The sequence below is a fragment of the Ochotona curzoniae genome, unplaced genomic scaffold, assembly GCF_017591425.1.
Source record: "Ochotona curzoniae isolate NIBS_2020 unplaced genomic scaffold, NIBS_Ocur_1.0 contig_2210, whole genome shotgun sequence".
NCBI classification, from domain to species: domain Eukaryota; kingdom Metazoa; phylum Chordata; class Mammalia; order Lagomorpha; family Ochotonidae; genus Ochotona; species Ochotona curzoniae.
In genome coordinates this window covers 56,172,272-56,189,758 of record NW_024465369.1, presented here as the reverse complement: position 1 = coordinate 56,189,758, position 17,487 = coordinate 56,172,272, and the positions used below count along the sequence as shown (strand labels likewise).

At 38.2% G+C, this 17,487-nt stretch overlaps 1 protein-coding gene across 3 annotated transcripts in view; it reads left to right on the top strand.

Annotated features, from left to right (window-relative positions):
* The window catches only part of FAM126B (family with sequence similarity 126 member B), a 66,889-nt gene that overhangs the window by 15,182 nt on the left and 34,220 nt on the right, over positions 1 to 17,487 (top strand). For all 3 annotated transcript variants that reach the window (XM_040971966.1, XM_040971968.1, XM_040971967.1), the window contains 3 exons: positions 6,091 to 6,189; positions 10,086 to 10,166; positions 11,584 to 11,685. In XM_040971966.1, the coding sequence (XP_040827900.1) occupies positions 10,116 to 10,166; positions 11,584 to 11,685 (153 nt within the window). In that variant the 5' untranslated portion in view covers positions 6,091 to 6,189; positions 10,086 to 10,115. The remainder of the gene's footprint in view (positions 1 to 6,090; positions 6,190 to 10,085; positions 10,167 to 11,583; positions 11,686 to 17,487) is intronic.

The following is a 17,487-nucleotide window of genomic DNA, read 5'->3' as shown; positions in this document are numbered from 1 at the left end:
AATGAACATTGAAATTGGGCACATGCTTTTTCTGTACCTATTTGTAGTGTGTCTGGAATAAATGTTTTATATATTTTGATATATAGTGGTACATTTTACATACTAATAGATTAATTTCTTTTGCATCAGTATTCTGGAGAGTGGTTAGTCTGTGATTTTCCTTCTTTTTAAAAGCCATGTCAGTCATGGTTGTACTTGTAATTAAGAAGAATTAAAAGAATTAATTAAAAGAATTAAAAAAATCTTCTATTATTTTATGGTCTGGAAAACCTTTTTTTTATAAGATTTATTTTCATTGGAAAGGCAGATTTACAGAAAGAAGGAAATACAGAGAGCAAGATCTTCTGTCCACTGGTTCATTCTGCAAGTGACCTCAGTGGCCAGAGTTGGGCTGATCCAAAGCCAGTAGCCAAGGCTTTGGGCCATCCTCCACTGCTTTCCCAGGTCCTAACAGGTAGCTGAATGGTATGTGGAGCAGCCAGGATATAAGCTGTGCCCCTCTGGAAGACTATGCAAGTTTATTATTTCTTTCTTAATTGTTTAGAGGAATTCAGCAGTATGGGCACTGGAGATTTTCTTCAAAGAAACAGCTTTAATGGAATAGTGTTTTATACATTTTTTATGGGTATCAGATATTTTTTTCAGGATTATGATTTGGGTTTTTTAAGAAATGTGTTGATTTCATGCTGTCACATGTATTGGCATAAGGCTTACATTACCTTTGATGTCTAAAAATTCTGGAAAAATTTGTGTTTGCTTTTCCTGATAAGTATTAGGGTGTTGTTAGTTTCATCTATTCAAAGAACCAGTGTCCAGCTTTGGTGATTTTTCTTGACTTTCTGCATCTTTTCTGTTTCATTTGTTTGCTGCTCTGACTGCTTACTGAGATGCAGGGACTGCCTGCATTTGCAATTCAGTCTTTGGCTGTAACTCGCAAGTTTTGATATGCTGTAGTAGCACTCGGTTCAACATTATCTTCTTTCTTCTATTTTTATTTTTCATTTGATCCACAGACTATTTGGAAATGTAATTTTAAAATTTTCAGGTTGTTGTGTTTTTCTAAGTTGTTATTTATTAGCATTGTTGTTGTCAGTAACTTCTAGCCTTGATTGTGGTTGGAGAATATAGTTTTTTTAAAAAATATGTTGGGTATTTCCTTATGACCCAGTATGTGTTTGGTTTTGATTAATGTTCACACAATCTTAAGAAGAATGAGAATTTTTCACTCCTAGGTGCAATATTCTGTTTTTGTTTTTGTTTTTGTTTTAGGTCTCATTGTTCAGATCTTAGCCAGTTTTGATTGTGTCAGCCACTGAGATGTTAGGTCTCCAATTGTGATTATGGTTTTGTCTGTTTCTCCCTTAAATCTAATTATTTTCATGCATTTTTAGGGTTACCAGTTTCCCTTTTACTGTTACGTAACAGGCCTTTTATTTGTGATAATTCTTACCTTAAATTAATTCCTCTTTGAAAGTAACAGATTTTCTTTTAGTTAATGTTGCATGTGTGTTTTCTTCATGCTTTTTTTTAGTCTTTCTGTGAATATATTTAAGGTGTTCTTTTTAAGAAATATGCTTCTTTTAGCTTAATTCAATCTGGCAAGCTTAGTCTTTCATCTATAGAGTTTAATTACTGTTTTGGTTGAGTTTATACGAATACTGTTGTTTGCTATTTGGTTCATCTGGTTTTTGTTTGTTTGTTTTTTCTGCTTCCATGTCTGTATTCAGATTAAATGTTACATTTTCTGTAACTTGCATATTTGGTTTTAATGGTTGTCCTAAAAGTTATAACATTTATACTTACAGTATAATACAAAATATTTTACATGATCACTAAAATTTTAGTACCTTTTATGGTACCGGATATTTCAGCTATTGTTTTGAACAATCACCATTAAGTTCCTTGTGTAATTATTCTGTCTGACACTGTTCCTTCCTGTTTGTTTTGTATGTGTGTCTGTGTGTATAATCTAGGATGATTTCCATTTGCCTGAATAACTCTCTTTAGTTTTCTTTTAGTGCTGATGTGAACTTTCCTCACTGTTTTGTTTGCTTTGTTGTTGTTTGTTTGCAAGCATTTTTATTTCACCTTCTTGTTTTTATATAACAAATTTATTTTTAATGATATTTCTGTGGTTAAGAAGGATGTACGCCCATGTGGACCACTGATTAGGGTAGGGAAGATCGAAGAATGGAGGAAAGCCATGAGACACATGTTTCCAGTCTCCTTTTTTTCTTCCTGTATCTGGGGAAAGTGGGAAGAGATGGCGATAGGGCCGCTCCCAGCAGCCCAACTTCATCAGCATGCAGGGCTGGAGGACAGCTACCCACTGTCATCTCAGGGTCCCTGATGTGGAGCATGTTCTGAGGACACTCACCTTAAGTTTTGAAGCATATTTTGTTGGGTATGGTCTTGTAACCTACCAGTTATTTTCTTTTTGGCATTTAACAGTATCATTCTGTTGTATTTTAGCTTCTATTAGAGAAATCTATGCGATTTTCTTGAGGTTAGCATTTCCCTCTTCCCATGACTACTTTATGATTTTTTTCCTTCCCTCTTTGTCTCTGTTTTGATGGTGACTTTCTTAAGTATGGTTTTCTTTTAATGTACTTGGAGCTGGCAAAACATATTGAATCTCTGGATTGATTTCTTCCATCAGTTTTGGGAAAAACTCTCAGCTATTCTTTTTTGATCTTTTTTTTTTTAAGTCTCTCATCTGACCTGAGATTATTACGTGCATATTAGATATTTTGAACATTTGCCACATTTCTCTTAGCCCCATCCGTTATCTTCCCCCCACCTGCTCGTTCTCTTTCTTATTTCTTTGGCTTTCTTTTTCTCTTATGCTTCTGTTTGAATATTTTTGATTACACCAATTTTATATTGTTCTATTTCAATTCTGTTGTAAAACCAATGTTTCAGGGTTTTATGTTGTTTCATATATTGTTTTGCCATTTCTAAAGTGCCTAGTTTCAAACAGGGGTAGGTGTTATGGCACAGCAGCTTAAGCCGTCACCATTTTGGGTGCTCCCATCCCATATCAGAGTGCTAGGGATCAGGTCCTACTTGTGCCTCCCTTCCAACTTCTTGCTAGTAATACCTCTTGGGAAGTAGTAGATGATCGCCTAGGTAGTTGAGTCTTCACCTTGATTGTAGAAGACTCAGATGGAGTTCTGACTCTTGACTTTGACCTGGCCAGCCCCAGATGTTGTGGACATTTGGATGGAAAACCAATGGATGAAATTTCTCTACCTTGACCTTCTTTCAGAAAAATAAAAATGAAAAAATAAACAAATTATTTTCTCTGATCCTAATTCATTAGTGAAATAGTCTTTTTTCATCAGTTTTCACTCTCACTCTGTTTTCTTACTTTTTTGTTTTTTAAAGATGTATTTGTCTTTATTGAAAAGGCAGATATATACCGAGGAGGAGAGACAGAGAGAAAGATCTCCTGTCCGATGGTTCACTCCCCAAGTGACCTCAACGGCTGGAGCTGCACCGATGCAATGCCAGGAGCCAGGAGCTCTTCCGGGTCTCCCACGTGGGTGCAGGGTCCCAAGACTTTGGGCCGTCCTGGACTGCTTTCCCAGGCCACAAGCCGGGAGCTGGATGGGAAGTGGAGCTGCTGGGATTAGAACTGGCGCCCATATGGGATCCCAGCACGTGCTAGGCGAGGATTTTAACCAGTATGCTATTGCTCTGGACCCTTCACTCTGTTTTCTTTAACATGTTAACTAATGTTTTAAATAATTTCCTTTGTATGTTAACTTATAACCGGATCATCTGTGGTTTCAATTCCTTTGTCTAATTTTCTCTTAGTAATTAGTCATATTTTCTTAACCCTTAAGAAAATCTGCTTAATTTTTTATTGTGTACCAGACTTTATAAATGAAAAGTCCTCTAGGGAGGGACTCCAGACAGTGCTGTACTCTTGACAGAACTTTTGTTTTTATCTGTTACACAAATATGTAAAGAACTGATTATTTCCTATAACTCAGGAATTGAGTTGCTTTAGTGTTGTAAAAGTTTAATGAAACTTAGTTTCCCTGTTATTTACTTTATTTTTATGTGTATTAATTGAGATCCCAGTGAGTATCCATCTCCTTAACCCTAAAAAATTGTGGAAGACCCATTTCTGGACCAAGGCTCTTTAGTCTATATATCTTCTTTACTTAAAAATATCTGGTGTTCCCTTCTTGTTTCAGCAGGATGGTCAGTTTTCTCCACCCAATTTTTTTCTGTTTGCTTATTTATTTGCTTGTTTAACCTCAAGTGCCTGTTTCCAAAATGTTACCTGTCTTTATTGTTCCAGAGGTGCATTGTTAGTCCTTTAAATAAAAATATCATGGGAAATGTTAACATGTAAGAAATAAAAAGTTAGGGCTAGATTAGTGGTACAGTGGATTATGCTGTCACCTGTGATGGCCAGTATCCTGTGTGGGCAGTGGTTTGAGTCCTGGTTACTCCACTTCTGTTCCAGCCCTCTGCTAATGTATCTGGGGAAGTAGTGATGCTGGCTGCCACCTGTGTGGGAGACCCAGATGGAGTTCTTACTCCTGGCTTTGGCCTGTCCCACATGTGACCTTGTAGCCACTTGGGGGCTGAACCGATGAATTTCAGCAATCTGATTTCTCTTCATCTCTACCTCTCAGATAAATAAACTTTAAAACAACACATAGGAGATAAGAAGTCAGCTGCTATGGCTAGAGTAGGGAGGACTGACGTTATCTCCAGTTTAAAAAAATATTGGAAGCTTTACAATGGTAATGTAATTTATTTGTTAACGAACATTTTCACTAGTGTTCATTTTGGTGTTACAGACTTTTTAAAAAATGATACAACTTTGAAGCAAAGAAATAGAACAAAATGTGGTCAGCAAAGTCTCTAGTTTTAGCTATTTGAAAGAGATTTTCTGACCAGAATACTTATTATGTTTTTGTGTTTGGTATTTGGTACAGCAGTTAAGTTGCTGCTTGGGATGACTGCATCTTGTATCAGAGTGCCTGGTGTAGAGTTCCAGCTTTGCATTCCAGCTTTCTGCTGATGTTTAGGCATTCTGGGAGCAGTAGGTGATAGTTGAAGTACTTGGGTTCCTACTGCCCATGCAGCAGTCCCAAATTGAATTCCTGGCTTCTGCCTTTAGCATGGTCCAGTCCCAGATGTTGCAGGTTTTGGGGGAGTATGAATCAGTGATTGGGAAATCTCATTCTCTCTGCAGTCAAAGAAGTTTTAAGTCATAGGATTTTTTTAAATAATAAAATTTCTGTCATTTGAATTTGTTGAAAATAATATATAGCCTTTGATACTTATTTCAACTTGATTCTTACCCTGCACATTGAAATTTTAGTGAAGCGTTTTTTTTTGTTTTTTGTTTTTTTTTTTATTATTTTGTTTATTGGAAAGGCAGATACACAGAGAGGAGAGACAGAGAGGAAGATCTTCCGTCCGATGATTCACTCCCCAAGTGAGTGCAACGGGCCGATACTATGCCGATCCGAAGCCAGGAGCCTCTTCCGGGTCTCCCACACGGGTGCAGGTTCCCAAAGCTTTGGGCCGTCCTCGACTGCTTTCCCAGGCCACAGGCAGAGAGCTGGAAGGGAAGCGGGGCTGCCGGGATTAGAACCGGCGCCCATATGGGATCCCGGGCGTGCAAGGCGAGGACCTTTAACCACTTGCGCCACCGCGCCGGGCCCTAGTGAAGCGTTTTTTAAAAAAAATGATAATGTGTTTGTGTGAGAGAGAGATCATTGTAAATTGTTTCAAAGGTTATTCATGATTTTTGTTTATCAGAGACTACGTTTTATAAATTATTCAAGTGATTCTCTAAAAAATTTAAATAAATAATCCAAAGATATTTCAGTAACTTAATGACAAATTTGAAATAAAGTTCAGATTTTTTTGGCTCTAAACTATTTTTGATTAGATTTAATAAAGATGTGTATTGCTCTTGGAAAATTTTTGTTCCATAATTATTTTTAAAAACATGTAAGTTGTATTATAAATATCTTATTTAAACTGTTTATTTTTAATATTACCTTCTTGAGAATACTATTTCAATATTGTGCAGTTTTTCATTTTTGTTTTTTATAGAGCTGGAAAGTATTTAGCTATCAACAAATGAATTCCACACTTGAACCCTGCCTCATTCCTGTGCCACCTCCTCCTCTAGAAAATTGACCTTTAAAACAGGTAAGACTAAGTCTAACTTTTTAATAGATAGTCAGTTTCTCATATAATTAAATGCATTAGCATTTTTATGTTTTACTTCCCCCATTTGTTAAAATTTAAAAAAAAATTAACCTAAATGGTCGAATCTTAAATATTGCCTTTGAATTTTATTGTTGAACCCATTTCCCTTTTCAAAGTAGTTGTGTTTTGTAAAACTGTGTTACCTAAGCTTTATTGAATTATTAAGTTAATTTGATTAGGGCTGGCTCAGTGACACAGTAGGTTAAATCATTGCCTGAAACACCTGCTCCCATTTGTGCACTGATTGAATCCTGATTGCTCCACATCTGGCTCAGCTCCCTGCTAATGTGCCTGGAAAGATTTGTTTATTCGAATGGCAGAGTGATAGAGAAAAAGGGAGAGACAGAGATGGAAATTTCCAAAACATTGCTATAGCTAAGACTGAGCCAAGAAGTCAGTAACTTGGAACTCCATCTGGGTCTCCCATGTGGGTGTCAATGTCCCAAGCGCTTGGGCTGTCCTCCACTGCTTTTCCAGGTGCATTTGCAGGAAGCTGGATGGGAAGTAGAGCAGCTGGGACTCAAACTGGCTGATCATATGTGTGATCATATGTGACCAACCTTGACTTTACCAATTGTGGCACAATGACAGCTCCTAATTCTGCCTTTGAAATGAATAAATCTTGAGGGGAAAAAAAAAGTTGGAATGGAGCACAGAGGAAGGACTCAAATGCAGCCTCTCCAGTGTGGAATGTCAGTGTCTTGAGCAGCTGCCCAAGACTATACTTTCAGGGATCATTTCTATAGTCTGAGCAGCTGACCAGCTTTTTTTATACCAACATCAGATCCTGTAAATGAAAATTGTTTAAGAGTCCACATCTGTTAGTGGATCATGTGAATTTATGAACTCCTTGAAGTGGATTAAAGAACTGTGTACATGTAGATTTCAAAATCATCATTTTCTAAAGTAGGGATCCATAAGTTTGCTCTAATCTCAAAGGGTTCTGTGACTTTCCACTTAGCCCCTTCACAATGAAAGGTGAGGGAATATTGATTGATATTGTTTTCATCAGAACTAGTATGTAATGCTAACTCATCAAACCTTTTTAAAAATGTGTTTGCTGTTCACTGTGAAACATTTCAAGCTGTAACAGAGTTATAGTATAATGAAACTTGCATATCCATTAGTGAACTTCAGTGATTATTAATTCATGGCTGCAGTTATATTTCATTTATATCCACTGTACTGTTCCCCTCCAATTATTTCAAAGCAAACCCAAATCATTTTACTAGTATTTTAGTGTTTATCTCTAGGAGATAAAGACTATTTTTAAAAAGCTGACCAAGCACCATTACCAAATGTGTGGGTAAACTAAGATATGTCTTAATGTCATCAAATAATCAATTGTGGTCAACATCTAGCTTTATCATACTTTTTTTAATGTTTGACTCAAATTAGAATCACATTTCAATGTGTGTGTGTATGTATATATGTATTTACATATATGCACAAATATATGTATTTATAAGTTATATTTTGAGAGTTACCTTGCTTTCTATATTGCAATTTATTTGAAGAAGTCATTGGTCTATTTAAAAAATTGTTTATTTGAGAGAGAGGATAAGCTCCCATTTTCTGGTTCATTCCCCAAAGACCCACAGTGATGAGGACAGGGATATACCAAAGCCAGGAGCCAGCAGCTGTAGCCAAGTCTCTTGTTAATGACAGGAACCCAGTTATTTCAGCCATCACCACTGCTTCTTAGGTTCTACATTAACAGGAGGTGGGAATTGGAGACCAGACTGGGTATCGAATCCAGACTGTATATCAAAACCTGGTTTTGCCACAGCTCTGGCTCTCACATTTACCAGTGGGAGCTGCAGCTCAGCAGGGGAGTCCCCAGAGTTCCCCTATCAGGCCCAATCTCAGCCCTGGGTTTTGCAGGTGTTGGTGAATGCTTTGACCCAGCCTGGCAAGACCCACTGGCACTCTCAGATTTTCCTGTTGGGTATGGCCCACATACTGTCTTGGCTCTCTTGTCTGTCAATGGGTGCTAAGGCCTGGTGCAGTCCAACCTGTTCCAAGACTTGGCCCTCACAAAGGAGGGTGAGTGCTGCAGACTTGCCTATCCCGTCCCCAAGTCCTGGCTCCTGTGCTCCCAGTGGGAGCTGTGGACTGGTAAGAAAGTTCCCTAAGTTCCACTACCAGGCCTGCCCCAGCCCCAGCTCATGCATGCCTGTGGTGGCAGTGGCCCTTTGGTCCCAGCCCTTGCATACACAAGTGGGTGCTGCAGTCTTGCCCCACCTGGCCTTCTCCAAGCCCCAGCTCTCTTCCCCATGAGTATCAGGTGGGTTCCTGTCAGATGAATTCTGTGGTCCACCTGGGCTCAGCCCATTACCACCTCTCCACATAAACTGGCAGATGCTGCAGTCCCACAGAGTCAGACTGACAATTTCCCTACAGAATCTAACCCCAGATCTGGTTCTCTTGTGTTCTTGTGGGTGCTGTGGTCCAGCCTGATTGTAGTCCATAACCTGCTGTGACACTCATAGTTGGCTAAAGGGGCCTAGTCTAAGCAGGCATACACCACAAGTCCCAGCTTTTGTGTCACTGGGCAGCAGGCAATGCTGTTTAGTCCAGCCTAGGTCTCCCAGTTGGGCGGGTGCCTTGGCCTGACCCAGATGTGCCCTCTGGTTCCCCCCTCTAAATCACTCTGTCTCCCTTGCCTACCTGCGAGTGCAGTGGGCTGGTCCATGGAAGACTCTGGAAAATCATTCCTTCTCTGTCAAACATGCCCTTAGCTGCCATGCCATTCCATGTCCCCAGACTCCTTCCAAGGCAAATCTGCCACCCGTCACCAGGGGGCCTGTGTGGCACAACCAGGTCCACAGTTTCCCACCTTACCTGCTTTAAAAAAAAAAAAAAAAAAGAAGAATAAGCAACCATGTTGCTGGCATATTGGTATAGTTAACACAAATTTGGCTTTAACCAGACCCAGTTGGGGCAGAATTTTTTTTCTTCTTCATATGATTTTTAATATGAAATTACACTTTATGCAGTGTGTATGACTTATGTCTTCTAATTGCATTTTCTCCATTTCTTGAAAATATGTAATACTATCTTCAAAGGCTTTTTTATATTACACATTGCTTATATCCAGTCTGAATATACAACCCTTCCTTCTTATCCAGTTTGCCATTTATAATTGGTCATATTTTCTCTATGATAGTGATGTGTTTTATGATGTATAGCTTTCTGGTTACATATTTCATAAGAGCTTCCAGCAGATACTTTGAATTTGTCCTGAATAATGTACCCATAGTTTGATTTCACTCAGGGCACTTATGTTTGCCACTTTAAAGTATAGTTGCTGGAGAAAATAGGAAAGCATTAGGACGATAGGTTTGAAGTGAAAAAATGCTGTTTTAGTCCTGGTGCTATGGCTCAACGGCTAAATCCTTAGCTTGCAAGCACCAGGATCCTATATGTGCACTGGTTAAAGTCCTGGAAGTTCCACTTTCCATCCAGCTCCCAGCTTAAGGCCTAGGAAAGCAGTAGAGAATGGTCCAAAGACTTGGGATTCTGTACCCGTGTGAGAGACCTGGAGGAAACTTCCGTTTCAGCTCCAGCCATTGTGGCCATTCCATTTGGGGAGTGAACCAGTGGATGGAAGATCTTTCTCTTTGTCTTTCCTTTTCTATGTAAATCTGATCTACCTTTCCAATAAAAATAAATAAATCTAAAAAAAAAAATTGTTGTAATTGCACTCAACACTAAAATTAAGATTTATTATCCAAATGTGTGTAGTAAATGAATGTTTTAAGTGAAAGGAACACATAATTTACCTGCTTCTGTTAGTAATGACCATTCTTAGATTCAGTGTATTTTTCTTTTAGAGGCAAATAAGGATTAGACCATAAAAGAAGATGCTGGGTTCTGACCGTGGTGTTGTGGAAGAATGGCTATCAGAATTCAAGGTAAGTTGGATTGGGAATAAGATTATATTATATAATTCTGTATGTTAATAATTCAAGTAGAAAGTATGTGTTCTATGGAGAAACAAATATGATATGAAATAGAAATGTCACAGTATGAAATTATGTGTTTCGGGCCTCCACAGTAGCCTAGTAGCTAAAGTCCTTGCCTTGCATGTGTTGGGATCCCATATGGGTGTCAGTTCTAATCCCAGCGACCCCACTTCCCATCCAGCTCTCTGCTTGTGGCCTGGGAAGGCAGTCAACGGCACAAGGACTTGGGACCCTGCACCTATGTGGGAGACCCAGAAGAGGCTCCTGGCTTTGGATTGGCTCAGCTCCGATTATTGAGGCCCCTTGGGGAGTGAATCATCAGATGGAAGATCTTTCCTCCTGTCTCTCCTCCTCTCTGTATATATGACTTTGCAATGGAAATTAAAAAAAAAAATCTTACAAAAAATTATGTGTTTTTAAAAAATGTTTTAAAATGGTCTAGTTTATCTCATTTTAAAGGAAAATTTATAGAAAAAGAGATCTTCCATCTGTTGGGATTCACCCTTCAAATTGCCAAAACTTGGGCTGAATCCGGGAATTTCATCCTCCTGCGTGGGGACAGGGGCTCAGTTGCTTGTATTCTCCTCCCCTGCTTTCCCAGGTAAGTCAACAGGAAAGCAGCCGGACGTAAACTAGTTGTCATATGGGATGCAGGCATTAGAGGGAGTGTGGCTTAACGTACTATGCCACAACGATGACCCCTAGAATGGCAATTTTTTTCTTTTTAAAGGCACTAAAGTGAATAAGGGTTAAAAGGTAATGTGTGAAAGCAAGGAATTGTTAGGATTGTTGAGTGAATATTTAGATTTTATAATAATATTCAATAAAAGTGGGGAACTTCACTTTTTTCATAAAGCACAAAAATTAGGTTTGTGCTTTACCATTTTCCTCCCTATAATTAAAAGTCAGATTTTCATTCAAACTGTAATTTGTGAAAAATTGTGGAAATAGGTGAACAAAACTATAGCTGCAAGGGCTGAACTACAGGCTGTATTGCTTTTAGATTAAATAAAGTAGGTTAAGGTGGCTAACTTAAGTGAATCTAAGTACATAGTGTGACTTCTTACCATTTTCATGATTCAATATTTAGAAGACTTAAATAATGTGGCATCACAATAATTTAACTTGTTTTATTTACTCTGGTAATGGTTATATTGTTTTTTGTTTAATTTATTTTTTTATTGTTATTAACATTGTATTATGTGATACAGTTTTATAGGCACTGGAGATTCCCCCCGGTTATATTGTTTTTAACTTTTCTCACTTGGTTCTATTAAATTTTTTTTAAAAGACACTTTTATAAAATAAAGGCCCAAAATTTTCAGATATGAAATTCACTTTTTCCTTTGATGCTGTCTTATTTTAGGCATTACCTGACACTCAGATCACAAGTTATGCAGCAACCTTACATCGGAAAAAAACACTTGTACCAGCCCTCTATAAAGTTATTCAGGATTCAAATAATGAGGTAGGAGAGTATGTAAGAAGACAAAGTTTCTCATAGTAAAATGAAATATGTGTATTAAAATGCAACATGTAAATTAGTTTGTAGTTTTCTTTCGTTATGAAACTGGACGATTTTCTTTCTGCTGTTTTTTTTTTCTGATGGTGCTTTGGCTTTCCCCATTTCCTTCTTTTCTGTATTTGAAAATGTTTTGGTCAATTTCCCCTGACAGCAGTGTTTTAATTCTTGATTTGAGTGACCACCATCTCAATGTATTTTAGTAGAATTTGTCTATTTTCTGTTTTAAAATGTTTCCTGTTCTGGAAGCCAAATTTTAATTGTAATATTGAGCCAGCTGTCTTTTAAGTTTTATTTACTGTTATTTTGTTGATAATATAAAACTGTGTATAATCACTCTAATCAGTAAAATCAATCTCATAACACAAAATGATACTGCTAGTAAATTTAGCCTGAAAAATAATCAGAAGAAGGATTATAATTTTGAGTCAAGAAAGTAAACCTAGGTTATGAATTTCCTATGACTCAGCCTTGTCATAGGAGAAAAAAACGAAACTATGAATCTATGTTACCTTATGTCACATGCACACATTTTCTTTCCATTAACACAATAGTATAACATGCAATTTTATCAGCACTGGAATCATGAATGCTTAAATGAAAATGAAAGGAACACACAGGAAAGTAGCTTCTTATCTTCCCAGATACAGCCTCCAAGAGTGCCTCTGCTGTGTACTGGAGTGAGTTTGAAGAAGTTCAGGTAACCATCTCCTAACCAGCAGCTTAACTTAAAGTGCATCTTCATTTTTGTCCTATCACTAAAAGCTTGCTTATTGACTTCTTTCCTATCTCCTAAGTTTGGATTGGTTTCCAGTTAAACTTGCGCCTGCTGCTATTTGTGTAGCAGCAGCTGCAGGATTCATTAGTTTCTTTTTCTCTTGCTGTGTATACTGTATGTTTTGTAATTTTTGGATGAGAAATGTACATATATACAAATCCTTCTTCATCGGGAGTTTTCAGAATTCTGTGTTTGAATAATAAATGTGTGTATATCTTACCTGTTTTGTGCTGTCTTAACATTTAAGCTTTGCTTATTAAAATTTGGCTTGCTTCATGCTTTTTTTTAGATTGTAAGCTCTTAATGGGCAGTGGTCCTATATTCTATGTTTATTATTTCCCTACAATCTGGTAACTTATCACATATATAATGAACATGTAATAAATGCCGGTCAAATAGTGAGATATAAAAATATTGTACAATGCTGTCATTTCATTAGTCCTCCCCACTTTTAAAGTACTTTGAAAGCTATGGCATTAAAAGATTATCTTCACTTTTATATTGTCTTACTTCATAATAGTATAGGACTGTGGGATACTGGCTAGAAATAAAAAAAATAAATTTAAGAGACTCAGACTTAAGATCTGGCATTCATTATAATCAATCAGTTATTAATTAGGTCTAAATTTCCATCTTTATGTCCTGTAAGTCAGAAGGTTTTAGCTGTGTGTTCAGATTTCAGAATAACAGTATGTTAAGTTCTGTTTTATCTCAAAACAATCCAGACTTCAGTAATAGGATATCGTTTTAGTCTTGATTTTGTCATGTTCTGAAAGAAACATAAATAAATAAATAAATTTGTTTAGCATGTTTTATTTATCATAAAATAGGAATACAAATTTCCTGGAATTTTGATGTAGTAATATTAATAGTAATGGCTGACCTATGTTGCATCTTCTGTTTTCATCTTTAAACCAACAATATGACTTCATGTTTCTCTTTTCCCTTTTGTTAGAACATGTAGATAGTCTAGAGTTTCTCTCACTTCAAAAAAAACCTTGGAATCTGTTAACATTTTTTTTCTGCTTATAATTTGAATGTCAGTCTTTGCTTATTGTCTCACTTCTCCCTTTGACTAGCTAAGTTATTGTGGTTCATCCTTACAGTTATTGTTTTTTATTTTATTTTTTAGATTTGTTTACTTTTATTGGAAAGGCAGATCATACAGAGAGAAGGAGAGACAGAGAAAAAGATCTTCCATCTCCTGGTTCACTTCCCAAGTGGCCACAATGGTCGGAGCTGAGCCAATTTGAAGCCAGGAGCCAGGAGTTTTCTCTGGGTCTCTTCTTTGGATACAGGCTCCCAAAGCTTTGGGCGACCTTCTACTGCCTTCCCAGGCTACAGGCAGGCAGCAGGATGGGAGGCGGGGCAGCTGGGACACGAGGCAGCATCCATGTGGGATGCCGGCACTTGTAGGTATAGGATTAGCCATTGCAGTGTCACACCAGCCCTTTACAGTCATTGTTTTGCATTCTTAGCTCTTTTGCCTCTCATTCTGAGTAAAACACATCCATTTATTTCATGCCTGTACCTGAACAGCTAATGAACATGCTTGCAGAAAACAGTTTTGTTGGCTCTTTTCACTTTAAATTTAGAACTACATATTTGGGCTGGCTTTGTTGTCAATTGGTGGCTGAAGCTGCCACGTGCAGCACCTTCATCCCAGATGAGCACTGGTTTACAATCCTGGCTGCTCCATCTTCAAACCAGTTTCTCCTAATGTTGGCCTAGGAAGGGTGGAACAAGTGCTTGTGGCCCTATATCCATATGGGATTCACGATGAAGGCCCAGCCTGGCTGCTGCCCATTTAGGGAGTGAACCAATACATGCAACTTATTTCTTTCCCCACCTCTTTTTCCTCCTTCTGTCCCTCCCTCCTTCCTTCCCAGTAACTGTGCCTTATAAATAAGTAAATATAAAGAAAGAAAAGAAAAAAATTTTAAAGAGCTACACATTTCAAATAGGCACCTTATATGTGGCGTTGCTGTCTTACTCCCTTGGTGTGCTCTCCTACTGTTTCTTTTCCACATTCTGTTTCATTGCACACCCACCCTTCTTCCTCTTCATTTCCAGCTCATTTATTTTGATCATGAAGAAGGAAGAAAAAAGCAGTTGGGGACTTTATTCCATTCTGTCTCAGATCTGCCACCCTGCCATCATCTGAACCCATATTTCTTTTTTTTTTTTTTATTGATTACATTGCATTATGTGACAACGTTTTATAGGCACTGGGATTCCCCCCACCCCTTCACAAACTCCCCCTCCCATGGTGGATTCCTCCACCTTGTTGCATTACCACAGTTCAAATTCAGTTGAGATTCTTTCATTGCAAGCATCTACCAAGTATAAAGTCCAGCATCTTATTGTTCAGATAAGTTCAATGGTTTCTTGGGGAGACCATCTCTGGTCTGAAGGTAGAGCTGGCAGAGTAACATCCCAATCAATTAAAAGCCCTGACATTACATCAGTAACAATTTATAACGTTATGGAATTAGTTGACATAGTATTGTTAAAAGACAAAAATATGTTAAAAGAGAAAAAAAAAGAATGTGAGTTCTGATCCACATCCTGTGACTTCTACATTGACATTTCAATTATTAGTTTATGTACAACCAGTGAACCCATATTCTGTTGCCTTTTGTGCTTCTTAGTGGATAAAGCATCTTGAGTGGTATCAAAGGCTATCTTTTTGATTTTGCCCTCTATCCTATTTTCTCTAGCCACCTCAAAAATGATCCTGGACTTTAGTCTTAGGAGGACTCTTTCAGTTCTGCTGTGTTGTATTATAAAAAAATTATTATCATTTGAAACCTACATTGCCATTGTGATTAATTAAAATAATTTGTCTTATGCTAGTATGCATATTACTGCTGAGGAAAAGAGGTTTTTTATAATAAAAACTCACTTTAATTGCAATTTAATTTAATTTCAACATGATCATAAATTTTAAAGAAGTTTTGGAGATTCTTTGACTAAAGAGTCAATTTGAGGGGTCTGCATGGTGATATAACAAGCTAATCCTCTGCCTAATGTGCTGACATCCTATATGGGCACCAGTTCAAGTCCTAGCTGCTCCACTTCTGATCCAGCCCTGTATCAATGGCCTGGGAAAGCAACGGAGGATCATCAGATCCTTGGGACCCTGCTCACACATTGAGACCCGGAAGAATGGCTCAACTGGCCGTTGCGACCATTTGAAGAATGACCCAGCAGATGGAAGATCTTTTTCTCTCTCTTTCTCTTTGTAACTTTGATTTTCAAGTGAAATAAATATATGTTAATTTTAAAAACAGGAGGGGCTGGTATAGTATAGGCTTCCAAGCATGGTACTATGACACTGGCATCCCATGTGGGTGTCTATTTGTTCTACTAACAATCCAGCTCCCTGTTTATACTCTGGGAAGGCAGCTGAAGATGACCCAAATGCTTTGTCCCCTGCATCCATGTGGGAGACCTGGACTCTTTTACTTGAAAAGCAGAGATACAGACAGAAAGGGAGAAATAGGAAGAGAGACATGTTCTGACTGCTGCTTCACTCCTCAAATGGCCCACACAGCCAGGGCTGGACCAGGATGAAGCCAAGAGCATTCATCTGGGTCCACTTGTGGATCCAGGGCCCCAAGAATTTGGGCCATCTATGCTGTTTTCCAAGATGCGTTAGCAAGGAACTAAATTCAAAGTGGGGAATCCGGAGCTCAAAACAGCATCCATGAGGAACACACATTGGTTCAACTGGCTAATCCTATTGCCTCCAAGCGTAGCATCTCATATGGACACCAGTTCATGTCCTGGCTGCTTCACTTTGCTTTCTTTTTTAAGATTTATTTTTATTGCAAAGGTAGATATACAAAGAGGAGGAGAGACAGAGAGGAAGATCTTCTATCCAATGATTCACTCCCCAAGTGACCGCAGTGTCTGGAACTGAGTCAATTTAAAGCCTAAGCCAGGAGTTCTTCCGGGTCTCCCACATGGGTGCAGGGTCTCAAGGCTTTGGGCCATCCTCGCCTGCATTCCCAGGCCACAAGCAGGGAGCTGGATGGGAAGTGGAGCTGCCAGGATTAGAACCGGTGCCCATATGGGATCCCATTGCGTTCAAGGCGAGGACTTTAGCTGCTACACTATCATACTGGGCCCATGGCTACTTCACTTTCCATCCAGCTGCCTACTTGTGGCCTGGGAAAGCAGTAGACGATGGCCCAAAGCCTTGGGATCCTACACCCACTTGGGAGATTTGGAAGACGGTGCTGGCTCCTTGTTCCTAGTTTTGGACCAACTCAGCTCTGTTCCAACCATTGTGGCCATTTGTGGAATGAGCCATCAAATGGAAGATTTCTTGCCTCTCTATCTCTTTCTCTCTGTAACTCTGTCTTTCAAATAAAAATAAGGAAAATTTGTTTAAAAAAAAAAAGCCCATTTGAATCATAAATATATTTTTTATAAATAAATTTACACTTGATCTTAGCCGAAAGGCTGAGAAACGATGGTGATAAATAAATTTAAAGACCGACAATATTTAATTCCTCAAAAGAATTGAGTGCTTCTGTCAATATTTAAGAAAAATGCCAGGAATTTACTATATTTGAAAGCTTATTACTTGTTCATAATTGACACTGCATTAATAAATGTATTAGAAAGGAGATATCAGTTTGTTGTCAGAGACCTTATTTTAATGTCTTCCTATACCACTAACTTCTGTAACTTTTGGCAAATTGACTAATTTAGGCTTCAGTATGAAGGGATATTTGGAATGTTGTCTTCTAAAAATTGTTTTTCAATTTTTATTTGAATGACATGGTTACAAAAAGAGCTCACTCTTCCTTCTGCTGATTCACTTTCCAGCTGAACTCTGTGGCCAAAGCTGGGCTGGACTGATGCCAGGAGCCAGGAGCTTCCACAGGATTCTCCATGTGGGTGCAGCAGCTCTAGCACTTGGACCATCCATCTTCTGTTACTTTTGCTAGGCACATTAG